Source organism: Gossypium hirsutum, chromosome A06, assembly GCF_007990345.1.
Source record: "Gossypium hirsutum isolate 1008001.06 chromosome A06, Gossypium_hirsutum_v2.1, whole genome shotgun sequence".
NCBI classification, from domain to species: Eukaryota; Viridiplantae; Streptophyta; class Magnoliopsida; order Malvales; family Malvaceae; genus Gossypium; species Gossypium hirsutum.
The window spans coordinates 110,555,094-110,569,667 of NC_053429.1; the positions used below are offsets into that span (position 1 = coordinate 110,555,094).

At 32.5% G+C, this 14,574-nt stretch overlaps 2 protein-coding genes across 3 annotated transcripts; both read right to left on the minus strand.

The window, feature by feature from the left end:
- Positions 1-339: 339 nt before the first annotated feature.
- Positions 340-905, minus strand: LOC107961790 (histone H3.2). Its single transcript, XM_016897924.2, has one exon. The coding sequence runs from the start codon at positions 903-905 to the stop codon at positions 495-497; it is 411 nt and encodes a 136-aa protein (XP_016753413.1). The 3' UTR covers positions 340-494.
- A 10,669-nt stretch (positions 906-11,574) lies between these two features.
- LOC107961792 (transcription factor JUNGBRUNNEN 1) lies at positions 11,575-12,917 on the minus strand. Of its 2 annotated transcripts, none has more exons than XM_016897926.2 (3): positions 12,613-12,917; positions 12,207-12,514; positions 11,575-12,124 (listed from the first exon to the last, which is right to left on the minus strand). In XM_016897926.2, the coding sequence occupies exons 1-3, from the start codon at positions 12,836-12,838 to the stop codon at positions 11,744-11,746; spliced, it is 915 nt and encodes a 304-aa protein (XP_016753415.1). In that variant the 5' UTR covers positions 12,839-12,917; the 3' UTR covers positions 11,575-11,743. The 2 variants fall into 2 exon arrangements, with proteins under 2 accessions (XP_016753415.1, XP_016753414.1); XM_016897925.2 differs by having other exon boundaries at positions 12,207-12,517; positions 12,613-12,913.
- Positions 12,918-14,574: the final 1,657 nt, after the last annotated feature.

Below are 14,574 nucleotides of genomic sequence, written 5' to 3' on the forward strand. Positions count from 1 at the left end.
ATTTAAATATAAAAAGTAAAATTTTATTTAGTAAAACCATTCTTTTTAGCAAAATCAAATTAATGTATATAATATTTAATGAGAAATCAATTCAAGTTCAAGTTGAAAAGAAAAAAATTTATATCTTACTAAAGAATGAATGGAAGAGATATAAGGATTGTTTTTTTTTAAGAATTTATATTTTTATGTAAATTTTTTAATTTGAATGTATACAGCAAATGAATTGTTTAGTATTTGAAAAAATACACTACCATCCTCAAAATCTATTTTTTTGACGTGAGATATGCGACCCAAAATATTTTATACTTCCTTTTTATAAAATTTTAATTTCTTACAATATGAACGAACAGCTCCAATCTCATTAATCAAAAATCATGAAATTATATGGCATCCTTTAGAATCGCATCGATTTACATCAAACACTTGCAGAGAAATCTAATACATCAAAATGAAAAAAAGCTTAGGCCTCAGACATCAATCACCTAAAAGCAAACCTAGGCTCTCTCACCTCTAATCCTCCTAGCAAGCTGGATATCCTTAGGCATGATGGTAACCCTCTTAGCATGAATAGCACATAGATTTGTATCCTCAAATAGTCCGACGAGATAAGCTTCAGCCGCCTCTTGAAGAGCAGCAACAGCGCTGCTTTGGAACCTCAAGTCAGTCTTGAAATCTTGAGCGATTTCTCTCACAAGCCTCTGGAATGGAAGCTTTCTGATCAAGAGCTCAGTGCTTTTCTGGTACTTCCTGATTTCCCTAAGAGCCACAGTTCCTGGCCTGAAACGATGAGGCTTCTTCACTCCTCCAGTCGCCGGAGCTGATTTTCGAGCGGCCTTCGTGGCTAGCTGCTTACGTGGCGCCTTGCCGCCGGTTGATTTCCTAGCAGTTTGCTTGGTACGAGCCATTTGTAGAACAATTTGATATGAAAATATGCGTTTGAAGGAAAGGATTTTTGATGCTGCAATTGGGAGAAATTGGAGGGGATATATAAAAGGAGTAAGCGGGAATAAGTAATTAGGAAATATTTTAAATAGGCCAATATGAACCGTAGATTGGATGGATTTTTATCGACGGCTGTTAAGTTGTTAAAGTGTTGATCCGTGTGAGATGAATGTTGACCAATAGGATTCGCTCTTTTAAGCGGAATTGTTTTGAAGTTTGGCGCATCTTAATATTTTGTTCAGGATTGTGAGGGCGGATCTATGCCGTTCATTGATGAGATATCGACGGATGTGATCTACCAAAGACGGTGAGAACTGGATAGGAATCCATGAGATATTCCAAAGAACCAGTAACGTGTAACTGGATACGTGAAAGGCAGCATTTTTCTTCTTTTTGTATTTTTACTAGTAAATTTTATTAAAAGCAAGGGGTAATGTTTAAAATACGAATTTTATTTTGGGTAAATTACACCAACAGTCACTCAACTTTAGGGTAACTAGTAAAATAGTCACCTAGGTTTCATTTCAGTCACTCAACTTTTGAAAAATAACAAAACAGTCACTAACGTTATAAAAAAGTAACAAAACAGATATTAAAAATAAAAGGGTAAATTGCACCAATAGTAACTTAACTTTAGGGTAGCTAACAAAATAGTCACCTAGGTTTCATTTCAGTCACTCAACTTTTGAAAAATAACAAAACAGTCACTAACGTTATAAAAAAGTGACAAAACAGTCATTAACTAACGGTTTCCGTTAGTGTGTTAACAGAACCGCTGATGTGACAAGTTAACTAGCTAACGTGGCCAGTTAACTTGCCACTTTGGATGAAAAAATTAAAAAAAAACCTAAAAAAAAACCCTTTTAATAGAGAAGAAGAAGAAGAAAAAGCAAAAGCAGAAGAAGAAGAAGAAGAAACTTTCGAAAGAGACCTCCGAGTGTTTTTGTTGCAAGAGGCAAACCGTTGCACTTATATGCAATTTTCTTACCAATGTCTGCCAAAATTTGACGCGCTCTGTAATTCCATCCAGAAAATGCTACCTGACTGAATAAGGACCAACACTCTTCTTCAGACAACTTCCCCAAATTGAATAATCTGGTACAACCCATTACAGTAGCAACATTCTCCTTGCGTGTAGTGACCAAGATTTTACTTCCTGGGGAGGCACTACTTTTAAGACAGCATTTCAATGATTGCCATTTCCTCTCATCTTCTGTCCAGACATCATCAAGAACAAGTAGGAACTTTTTTCCCACAATAGATTCATGGATTTTCTCTAGTACAGTGTTCAACTCACGCAAACCCAACGGAATACCCGTTAGAGCTTCAAGAATTGCATTTGCAATCCTTATCTCATCAAAGGGATCTGAAGCACACGCCCATAGTTTCTTCTAAAAATAGGCGTTAACCTCTCTATCGTTGTAAACTATTTGGGCTAAAGTTGTTTTCCCTATCCCTCCCATCCCCACGATGAAGATTATATGGATTCCCCTTTCTTGACCATTTTCGCTTAGCAACATGCTGGTAATGGTGTTTTTTTCTTGGTCTCGACCACGTATTTCAGATGCATTAACAAAACATGAGGTTTTAAGTCTTTCAGGCTCTATATCATCATTCCGACTTAGATTTACAATGAAAGCAAAATCATCTTTCTCTTTTGCAATGACTTGAAGACTTTCACTTAGCTCTTTAATCTTCTTCTGCTGCTGCTGCTTCTTCTTCTCTGTTAAAGGGGTTTTTCTAGGTTTTTTTTAACTTCTTTATCCTATGTGGCAAGTTAACTGGCCACATCAGCTAGTTAACTTGCCACATCAGCGGTTCTGTTAAGACACTAACGGAAACCATTAGTCAGTGACTGTTTTGTCACTTTTTTATAACGTTAGTGATTATTTTGTTATTTTTCAAAAGTTGAGTGACTGAAATGAAACCTAGGTGACTATTTTGTTAGCTACCCTAAAGTTGAGTGACTGTTGGTGTAATTTACCCTTTTATTTTTAATTTTTTAGAAATAACTATAACGGTGATCAAATCGGTCAAATTATTAATTTTTGATTTAATTGATTTAATCAATCCGATCAATATAAAATCAATTCAATCATATAAATAAAATATTCTTTTTCATGTCACCTATTCAAACATTTTTTATATTAGAAAATATATATAGAACTAGGGAAAATTAGGCATATATGTCAATTTAAAAAAATTAGGGTTTTAGGTCGTTTTATTTGGAAATTTGGAAAATAAGTCGATTTTGGTGAGAGAAGACAAAAACATGTCATATAAGATGTGCTTTTAGGTGAAGTGGCACGAAGCAAGGCAAAAAATGCCCATTAGGACACACTTTCAAGTGACGTAGAGGAAAGAGGGTGAAAACATGTCTTACAAGGCACATTTTTGCCTTGGCCTGTGCCACGGGTTCTATATGACATGTTTTTGCCCTACCTTATGCCACTTTCTATAAATTTTAATTCTAAAAATTCAAGAACCTTGAGATAATGTTTCAGAAACCTGGGATAAAAATTACATCCCATCTTTCCATGGCACAACAAGAATATTATCTTTAAAAACTTTCAGAAAATTAAGAAGCGTTTTTCTGACTTGTCATGTCTAACTTTTTCCAACATTTTGAAATTATGTTTCATATTCGGTGGTAGAGTTTCCTATAAAATGAAGATTGATAAGGAGAGGTTTTCATATTTAAATTTCAAACAAAAGATTTGCATAAGGAGAATATTGTTGACGTTAAAAATCTGAACCCAACAAAGTAAATTAGTTCAAGTAAGTGTAGAGGTGTTCATGGGCCGGGCTACTCGACCGAGCCCGAAGGCCCGCCTGAAATGTGGAAGGGTTTAGGCAAAAATATAGGCCCGAAAAATGAGCTTGGACAAAAAAATAAGGCCCGTTTAAAAAATGGGCCAGGCCTCGGGTAAGGTATTTTTAGCCCGGGCCCGGCCTGGCCCGGCTCGAATTCACTAAAGGACAAAAAATCTGTATTTTTTTATTTTTGAATGTTATTTTCTTGTTGTTTTCTCCCTATTTTGCTATCATTTTACTATTATATTGCTACTATTTTGTTGTTATTCTTTAAATATTGTATAAAACTTATTTTATTGTTAATTTTGTTATTATTTTAAAGGCATTTGTTAATTTTTTTTATTATTTTAGAGGTATTTTCTTGTTAAGTTGCATCCATATTAGTGTTATTTAAGTCTACATATTTTTTAAAATTTATTTTTAATTTGTTGAGAAATATTTATTTTGATGTTTTTAGTATTTTTGATGTATTATATATATAAATAATATAAAAATTAACACAGACGGGCCGGGCTGGGCTCGAGTTTTAGTATTTTTATCCGGGTCGGGCTTGGGCAAAATTTTAAGCCCGTTTTTTAGGATGGGCCCATTTTTTAGGCCCGACCCGGCCTGGGCCCAACAAATGGGTATGATTTTTTAGTTGAGCCCAGCCCAGCCTGGGCCTATGAACACCTCTAAGTAAGTGTCATTGTTTGAATTTGGTTAATGAGTACTTATTTTTTTTGTATAATGTTTTCGTTTTAAACATGTAAAACAAGTTTAATTGGTGAAGATGATTAGACAAATTAGAGTCGTTATTTATTACAACGATTAAAGTTGTGACACCGAAATTGGTTCACCTAATCTACATAATTGGCTTTCAACTAGAGCATCAATTTTAATGGGCTTCGGTCAAGAATTAGAAGAAAAGTAATGACTTTAAGTCGAAGGAGAATTTCGAGCTTGAAATATAGATATCTAACGTCAATGGACCTTGTTAGATATGATACATTTGAGCTCAAATGCGACATGGATGTGGAGGCAATGTTCGATACATATTGTTCTAGTGGAAATGTTATACTAAAGTTATATGCCCAGTTTGTTGATGTCGAAGAAGGTGGTTCAAGTTTGACAACAGTTCTAGTTAATTTGTTTCGGGAACAGGAAGAAGAAAGTCTAACCACATGATTGTGCAATGGTTCATGGTGTTGTTACAAAGCTCGTATCAGGAAATGTTGAAATCATTAATGGGAAGGCATTCCACAATTTTAGCCATTGATTTCAACTATGGTGCATATCTGCGGTTAGCTGGTAACCCAAACGTGGAGATCCCAGCACGACATTCTGCGATTGTTTTTTTATTTTAACTTCAGAACATCAATGTTTTATGCTAGAAATACTTATACATGTATGCCATCAAGTTACATGGATGGACAATCCGTAAGTAATATTAGTTTTAACATGGGGTTAACGAGAACGAATGATGTTCTCTATACAACCTACACCAATGAAAGGACATCCAACCCTAAATATAAAACCGCAACTAGGTTGATAACAAAAAGGAAGTTAAAACCGATGATGATCTAATCTGGCAGCCTACGCCGAATGGCATGGAAATTGTATTATTTTTTGAACTAAAGGTCGTTCCTACTAAACCAGAAGGGAATGGTTCTAACAGTTAAGGTCTGGACAATGTTGGAGGAACCCATCCAGATTTTAAAGCATATAAACCGCTACCCCACATGCTTAACATCGACCTTGGTGCTGAAGATGGGTTAGAATTTCTAGAACTTCCTTTAGAAGACCGGGCCATGCAAATTTCTTTACAAATTTCACCGATTTACAAGTTAGAATGAAGTTTTCCTCCAAATATGTTATTGTTGTTGTAGTGAAGTTGTATAGCATAAATCATGGGGTCAACTTCCATGTTACAAAATTGCGAGCCAAAAAATTTGAAGCAAAGTGTGCAATATATGATAATAGATGTCTATGAAAAATCATGACATTTATGAGAAAGAAGACGAGGTTTTGAACAATTAAGAAATATAACACTCCACATACTTGTGTTGTTATAGGTATGTCACAGGATCATCTCAAATTTGATTCTAACCTTATCTCTAATATTGTCTTACGTATGATGAAATACTTGTGTTGTTGCAGGTATGCCACAAAATCATCCTAAATTGAATTCTGACCTTATTTCTAATATTGTCTTACATATGGTGAAATACTTGTGTTGTTGTAAAGAAAGAAGGATTTCTTGGCCAAAATGGCGTGTGCTACAAAGAAAGATTGGTGGTGAAAGGTTATGTTCAGAAGGAGGGAGTTGATTACAATAAGATATTTTCTCCAGTTGTGAAGCGTTCCTCCATTAGAATTTTATTTGCTTTAGTAGCATAGTTGGATTTGGAACTGGTTCAGTTGGATGTAAAAACTGATTTTTTACTTGGAGACTTGGAAGAGGAGATCTATATGACTCCACTAGAAGGATTCAAGGTTGTTGGAAAATAAAATTTAGTGTGCAAACTTGGAAAATCATTATACAGTTTAAAGCAATATCTAAGGCAGTGGTACAAGCGATTTGTTAAGTTTATGATAGAACAAAGGTACAAAATAAGAAAATATGATTAGAGTGTGTATTTTCGTAAACTTCATGATGGTTCTCTCATATATCTTCTTCTTTATGTTGATAGCTTCTAAAAGTCAAGTAGATATTGAGAAACTAAAGACACAGTTCAAAAAAGAGTTTGAGATGAAAGATCTAGGAGAAGTAAAGAAGATTTGGGCATAGAGATAACTTAAGATAAAAGCTTGAAGAGGCTTTCTTTGACTTATAAACAATATCTGAGAAAATTGCTAAAGTCTTTCAACATGAATGAAAAGTCAAAACCTGTTAGCACTCCTCTTACTCCTCATTTCAAGCTTAATGCCTCTATATCACTAAAGAATGATGAACGACAACACGTTAAAGATACCATATATAAATGTTGTTGGTAGCTTAATATATGCTATGTTATGTACAAGACCTGACAGTTCATAAGTAGTTAGGGTTGTGAGCAAGTATATGCATGATCTAGGAAAGAAACATTGGCAAGCTGTGTAATGGATTTTGCTATATATCCAAAATAAAATAGATATTGGATTGATTTTTTAGTAGGAAGATAATCAAGGTGTGGTTGGATATTGTGATTTACACTATGTTGGTGATCTAGACAAACGACAGTCAACTATTGGTTACGTGTTTACCCTTGAAAAGGCACCAATTAGTTGGAAGCCTACTTTACAGTCAACAGTTGCCTTATTGTAACACCCCTAACCCGTATCCGTCATCGGAACAGGGTTATGGGGCATTATTGAAACATTCAGAACATTTTACAAATAATTTATGTAAATTACTATTCATTAATCGTACCATTAAGATTATCAAGATTTTATCATTCATAACATCAAAACATATATGGGCTTAACAATAATCAAGTTTCCAAGCACATATGCTTTCCACATCATGTATTCATTCAACATGCATAATTCATCTCACTATTAAAAGTATGATTTCATAATAGTTCATTTCGAGTTCAGATCATTTCATATCAGAACTTTACTCATATTACTCGGAATATCAAGATCACGATTAGTACACTCAAGGTGTACAAGTCCATAGTCAAGAATGAACATATATACATAAAATAAAGTCCATGTAAAAATATCATCATCTCACATTTTCATATATCATTTGTCATGTATCATTATTTTCTTGTATTTCAGGCGGATACGTGAAATATCTCATTTTATCATTCATATCTTCTCATGTCTGGAATTGTTACCCGTTGAATTTATTTGAAATATAAATGGATATGCAGGTAATACACTCGAGGTGTAAGAATCAGGATTTTTCAAATCATGTCCAATGGTACCAATAAGGTACTATATCAAATAGTACACTCTCAAGCCACACATGTATACAACAAGATTACCAGTCCAGGCTAAATCCTGTTTATGACATATACTCTAAGGAGTTTGATCTGGATTACCTGTCCAGGCTAAATCCAATCCATAACATATGCTTGAGAGGACTTATGTCAGGATTACCCGTCCGAGCTAAATCCTTTCTGTAATGAGGTTAATAGGATTACTCTTCAGAGCTAAATCCCATTAGCCACAGATGCTGGACCTCATTCATTTCGGGACGGCACATATCCATCGATTTTTCCATTTTATTCCACTGGAATTTGAACATTTTTCTCAAGCATTACCGGGTATGTGATTATTCCATATATCCATAACATTCATATAATTCAAATAAACACATTCCATATTCATTTCAAGCATATAAGTAACATTCTCATCGTTTATCTTTTATCATCTATCAGGCAGTATCATTTTATTTAAACATTTTTATTTATCGAGCTTGATCGGATATGTAATCTTTTCACATATTTATGAAATTTACACAATTGACATAAACACAATCAATGCAAGCATGTAAATAAACACAATTTAGTTACACGAATTTACCTCAACAATGTTCGTGTACGTAAAATTTACTAATCCGACATTTTCCTCTTTCCTCGTTCTAGCTCCGAATTTGGTCTATCCGAATCTATACAAATAAATTTTACATCAATTTCTCATATTTTATATTCAAGTGGACTCGATTTTTATCCTAGGCAAAATTACCATTTTGCCCCTAACTTTTCCATAAATTTCCATTTCGTCCCTAGGCTCGGAAAATAAAATTTGTGCAATTTACTCCCTATTCCAAGCCTAACCAAAATCCCATTACAAAATTTACAGCACATGTATTCATAAAAATTTAGCATTTTTCTTCAATTTCACAACTTCACATTTTAGTTCCTAAATAATGTTTTCATTAAAAATCACTTTATAAAAGTTGTTTATTTATCAACAACCTTTCATTTTCTACCATAAATTTCTAATTTTCAGCATATACATCCATGACCTAATTTCTATCATTTGATATCTTCTCAAATTGATCCCCCAAATAGATAGATTAAGCAATCCCGGTTTCAAAAATATCAAAATTGCTAAAAATGGGACAAGAAAACTTACCCAATTTGGCCAAGAAAGTTTCTTCTCTCTGTCCTAGGGTTTCCACGGAATATTTTGGGGAATAAGATGATAAAAATGATTTTTATTTCTATTTAATTAATTTATCATCTTTAATAATTTTGATTTCCAATTTAGTCTTTAGCCTTTTTCTAATTTTCCATGGATGAATCATCCAAAAATATCTACTAACTTCTTATTAATGGTCTAATTACCATATAAGGACCTTAAGTTTTGAATTCCATAGCTACTTGATCCTTCTAGCTACTAGAATTCAACTTTAATTTACATTTTATGCGATTTGGTCCTTTCTGTAATTAAACACATAATCGGTAAAATTTTCTTATCAAAATTTTCACATGACATTTCTAACATATTACGGACCATGTAATAAAATAAAAAAAATTATTTTCGGATCGGATTTGTGGTCCTGAAACAACTGTTCCGATTTCACTGAAAAAATGTGTTGTTGCACAAATTTTTTGCAATAATCAAATTGCTATTGCAATTGCGAAGAATCATGTCTTCCTTGGCAAGACAACATTTCAAGATCAAGTACCATTTTGTGAGATAAGTCGAACAAAATGAAGAAGTCATTGTAGTTTATTGCAGCACAGAAAGCCAACTGGCGGACATACTAACCAAGCCTCTTGGAAGGTCAAGGTTTGAGAAACTAAGAAATAAAATTTGTGTTCACTGTATGAAGGCTAATGAGGAGTGTTGTGAGATGGCCATTCATGCAACAATTCGCACATCTAGCTAACAGGTAAACACTAGGAGAATGGCGAACTGTCATATGACGGACTATCAAGCAGACAAACTTTGGTGAACAAAGTGGTGGACAGTCCAAATGTGGAGGACAAACCAATGTCGTGGACAGTCTGAGTGTAAGGTAGAATGGCGGTCAGTCTAACCACCAACTGCCCTAAGGCTCTTGTTACAAGTTAACAAATTTTTAACTTGTTCGATAAAGTTGTTAAATTATTTTATTTATCTTTAATCTGATAGGTTAATGTAAGTGGTGTTGAATAGACAGAAATCAGCCAATTAGTAAATTTCATGTATTTAGATCAGCCAACTTGTCAAGTTGCAGTTGATGTTTTTCTATTTAAAGTTGTACATTGTATGGAAAAAGATGCAATCGAATTGAAAAATAGCAAGTCACGTTTGTTTGCTAATCTTTCCTCTGTTTTCTTTCTTCCTTTGTAACAAAAAACCAACAGTAATTAATACTCAAGGGAGTATTTTATTTGTTTTTGAACTCAAGCTACTAAGTGGGGTTATGTTATTTTGCTTTAATGTGGCTGAACTCAGATTTGGGAGGTTATCTTTTGTTGCTAACTTATGTTTGAATTCTTTTCATTTTTTAAAGTTTGAAGTTCAATTGACATGTGGTTAATTTTCATTTTATTTTAATGTCTTTATTTTACAAGGAATATTTATTTTTGTTACAGGGGTTTTGTAAAAAAAAAAAATCAAAGGGAGAGATTGTTGATTCAAATAGTGTATTGTTCGACTTGTGGTTTTTAGTGTTTCAACATGAGGAATAAGCTATATCCTATGTATTGAGGTTATGGGTTGGAAAATTTTTGAATTTATAATTATCCTTTTGTTTTAAATATGTTCTATAGGCAACAAATATTTAAGATATTTATTTGTATTTAAGAGAAAATTTGTCACTATAACAAAAAAGAAATCAACTACTTTGGAAGAGTCCTTGTTCAAGAATGATCATCCAAAGATAAAGATAAGTTGGAGAGAAGTCCTAGATCAACTAAGAATATGTGCAACACATTTTTGAAGAGTTTAGTCAAGATCAAACTTGAAGATAAAATAGAGTTTTATTTTAAGTATGACTTTTGAAGATGAAGATTGGATTAGTGATAATGTTTTTTGAAAAAGGGAAGTGATAACTTGTTATCCCATTTTACATGGAGTTTATTCTTGAGTATTGTGGTCGACTTTAAAATCTAGAAAAAGAAAATTTTATTTCGTTAGAATAGATGCAAATTTTAGTGAGAGCATATGGTCAGTAAGGAATTATTATTGAGTGTAATTATTATTCGTCTTTGTATGATACGAAGTTGAGTGTCTTTATTTTATTCAATTGGAAACATTGTCTCGGGTTTTATCATTTATGATTTCACTCTACTTGAGTGATGAAATGACTTTTTGTTCTAAATGTACAAGGTTGAGATAGTTTCAAGTAGATTTAGACTTAAATCATTGCATGTGTTGTAAGTTTAGCAGTGAGTTTTTCTTTGGAGACGGCCCAACAAACATAAGTGGGACTTCGTACTACGTAAATAAATCCCTTATATTTACTGTTTTATTTGTATACTCGTTGCACAGTGTGTGTCAATACACAAAAGAGCACATTAGTGCCTTTCAATGTTCTGAATTGTGTTCCAACAGTGTTTTTTCAGCAACAAATTTCAAAAAAGAAGAATAGTAGTAATTTCACAACGAAAGTGAGTGATAAGTTTGTCAAAAAATACAACAAAAGAAAAAGGAAAAGACCATCAACGCGTGAGCTAGTATATTAGATGGTCGGCCATGGAAAGTAACTTGGAATAGTATATTTCTGGCCTTACACCATGCTGCAATTTAAAACCAAGAACAGCCATGGCCATGTTCTTTTTAACTCACTATTATACCAAGTTTAAATTAGCTTGTATTCTCTAAAATGTTTTTCATCCTAAACACATTAACCTGCTATGATTCCCATGAACTAAAACTAAAAAAAAAGAAGAAGAAGAAGAAGAAGAAGAAAAAAAAAACCACATCTCTCTATTTTTTGTGATTGTAGTCTTCATCTAGTTTTACTACACCAAAAATCAAACAAGAGCATCCAACTTAAAATGGATCGGTATATATTCTTCAAAGAGATTCATGGTTATCTCGAGTTGTGTATATATATATATGTATATCCCTTAAACATCTACCAATCACTATATTGCAGTGATTTAGCTATGGTATAATCAACTACAGGCCTAAGTTCATCCCAGTGTTCTTGTCCGAAGTATTCATCAGCTGCATTTGGGTTAGAAAAGCTTAAATATGATGGAAGCACTTGAGTTGTTGCTGCAAACAACTGGTTCCCTCCAAGGAAATGATCATTCTGAAGCTTCCTTTCGATCCCCTTATCATCTAAAACTCCGAAATTCTCTACCTTCAAACTATTTTCCGATTCTACACTGCATGCTCTAGAGCTGCTGGCACTAGTATTAGTATTTTGTTTATTCTTCTTATTTTGCCAATCTGATGCAAACTTTCTACTTGAAACATCCCGTTTAAAGATTCTGCAAAGTGTCCAAACTTCCTGTAACAACTCCCTCATACAAGATTAGAAAAGGAATTTCAAGAGAGAGAAGGAAATTTTAACTAGTTGAAATGGATCTTACAGCTTCTGGCAAGTTGTCCTTGTTGGTGCTTGAGAGAGTAGTTGTGGAGGGTGGTGGGAGGCGAAATTCATGCATCATCCAATCAGTTTTAGTGCCTTTCCCTGCACTCCCCTTGTAATAAACCAAGGATTTCTTCAGGCCTATGCAATCATGAAATCCACCTACCGAATATATAGGCTTGTCGATCCCAGTAGCTTTCCAGAATCCCGACCCTGTTACCCTGTTTGGCCTTATGCTGTTCCTGTATTTTCTTCCTCTTCTACAAAAGAAGTACCATTCTTTCTCTGTACCACTGCTCAGTTTGCTAACTTCTGCACCATAATTAGTTAGCAATTAATAAAAAAAAATAGTACATAAAGAAACTGTGAAATTAACAAGAAAGAAAATGAAGATTATTGAATCATACTTGGAAGATCCCAAGGATCATGTTTGTAGATATCAACATGTTTGATTATGTCAATACTAAAGAGTTTCTTCTCCACTTTCCTTCTAAGATAAAACCCCACAAGCTCTTCGTCAGTAGGATGGAATCGAAAACCAGGGAGCAAAACATCTTCATCTTCAGAGATCATCTTCTCCATCACCTCCATTTCTATGCGCCTTACTATTTCTTTTACCACTTTAAGATACATTAACGTAACAGGCCTTATATTGTTTTAAGATGTGACCATGGGTTTTTAGTCAAAGTCAGCCTGTTTGACTGGAAATATGAGATTGCTTGCTTCATATTTGAAGACTTTATAGCCGGTAGAGATTTTGTTGGTTTGTAGATTTTTCACCAAAGAAAAAGACAATTAAAATCTTTATTTGAGAAAAAGAAAAAGAAGAGAGCATTTGTCCCTGGAATATCTAACAAGAAAAAGAAAAGTCATTATAAAAAGGTTTGCCTTTTTCACTAAATATCTTTCAAACACTCCTCTATCTTTTAAAATTCGATATTACATTCTCTCTTTAAAAATATAATGTATATTCCCGCCATATCCAATCAAAAGTTTATTTTTTAATATTGAAAATTTATTATCTACTTTACAACATTTCATGTTAGTTTTCATATATTTTAGGAAAGAGGTTTTTTCTTTATGCATTTAACAAAAAATATATAATAATATTAATAATTTAACTGAAATTTTAAAATATTTTTTTAAAAATAAAAATATAAACATTAAACTCTAAATTTTTAAAGAATACAGCAACTTATCACTCATTTAAACCAGTATCTTAATATATTAAAGTTCCTAAGGGTTTGAAATCTAAGAAATCTGAAGACTATTGACTTCATTATTTTAATTGAGTCTCGAATTAATATGGCTGCTGCAAAAGTCTTTTCATGATGTGAGTTAAGGACTTATATTACATACAAATTTATATAGGTTAAATTTTGTTTAGTAAGAGGTATTATATCTATATTTTAATTTAGTTATTTTAATTTTTAATTTCTAAATTTGAAATTTTAATTTTAATTATTAAATTATTAAGTTTTGATATTTTTAAAATATCATGTAATAAATGAGTTATTTTTAAAAATAATTTAAATTAATTAATTATTTATGAAAATAACTCATTTGTAAAATCATGTCCGAAAATGACAAAATCTCGGTATCATCGTTACCATTGGCGGCACCACCCTTCATGATAAGCCAATCATTGGCTGGTTTTAAAAAAGAAATGTATTTTTTTGAGTGCTGTCGTTGCTATTGACAGTATTAGATTGAAGTGTGATTATATAAAACGTTCAGAGACTTGATGAAACAATTACCCTTTTTAGATTGGATAAAAAAGGTGGCACCGGCACCAAATTAAATAATTTTAAACTTTTGGTCTATTTGCATATTAGGTCTGTCCACTTTTGAAATTAAACTTAAATAACCCTTAAAAAATATAAGAACAACAAAAACAAACCCTTTTTATTTTTTTATTTTTTTTAAAAACAATAAACTTAAAAAAATATATAAATTTCTTATTTAAATTACCCAAATATATCCATAAAGAATTTTCCTTTTAAGTAAAAAATTCTTATTTAAAACTTGATGAAATTTCTTGAGGGATATATTTCGATAATTTAAATAAGAATTTTATATAGTATTGTATTTTTATTGTTTTAACTAAATAAAAAAAATCGTTTATTTTTATTATTCTTATATTTTTAACGATTATTTAAATTTAATTTTAAAATTATACAGATCTAACATTGAAATAGACCAATATGTTACAAAGCATTTAATTGGGTGTTGCCCTTCTTTCATCTAATCTAAAAAGGGTAATTTCTTCATCATATCCCTAAACGTTTTATATAATTACACTTTAGTCCAGTACTGTCAATGGTAACAATGACACTATTATTTTTTTAAAACCAACCAATGATTGTCCC

What these genes read in the sequence shown, in the direction of transcription:
- LOC107961790 (XM_016897924.2), bottom strand. Translation starts at nt 905, where the DNA reads ATGGCTCGTACCAAGCAAACTGCTAGGAAATCAACCGGCGGCAAGGCG.
- LOC107961792 (XM_016897925.2), bottom strand. Translation starts at nt 12,838, where the DNA reads ATGTATCTTAAAGTGGTAAAAGAAATAGTAAGGCGCATAGAAATGGAG. An exon ending in TGATCCTTGGGATCTTCCAA is followed by an intron (nt 12,518 to 12,612) that starts GTATGATTCAAT and finishes ATTATGGTGCAG; the next exon opens with AAGTTAGCAAACTGAGCAGT. An exon ending in AGGACAACTTGCCAGAAGCT is followed by an intron (nt 12,125 to 12,206) that starts GTAAGATCCATT and finishes GAGTTGTTACAG; the next exon opens with GAAGTTTGGACACTTTGCAG.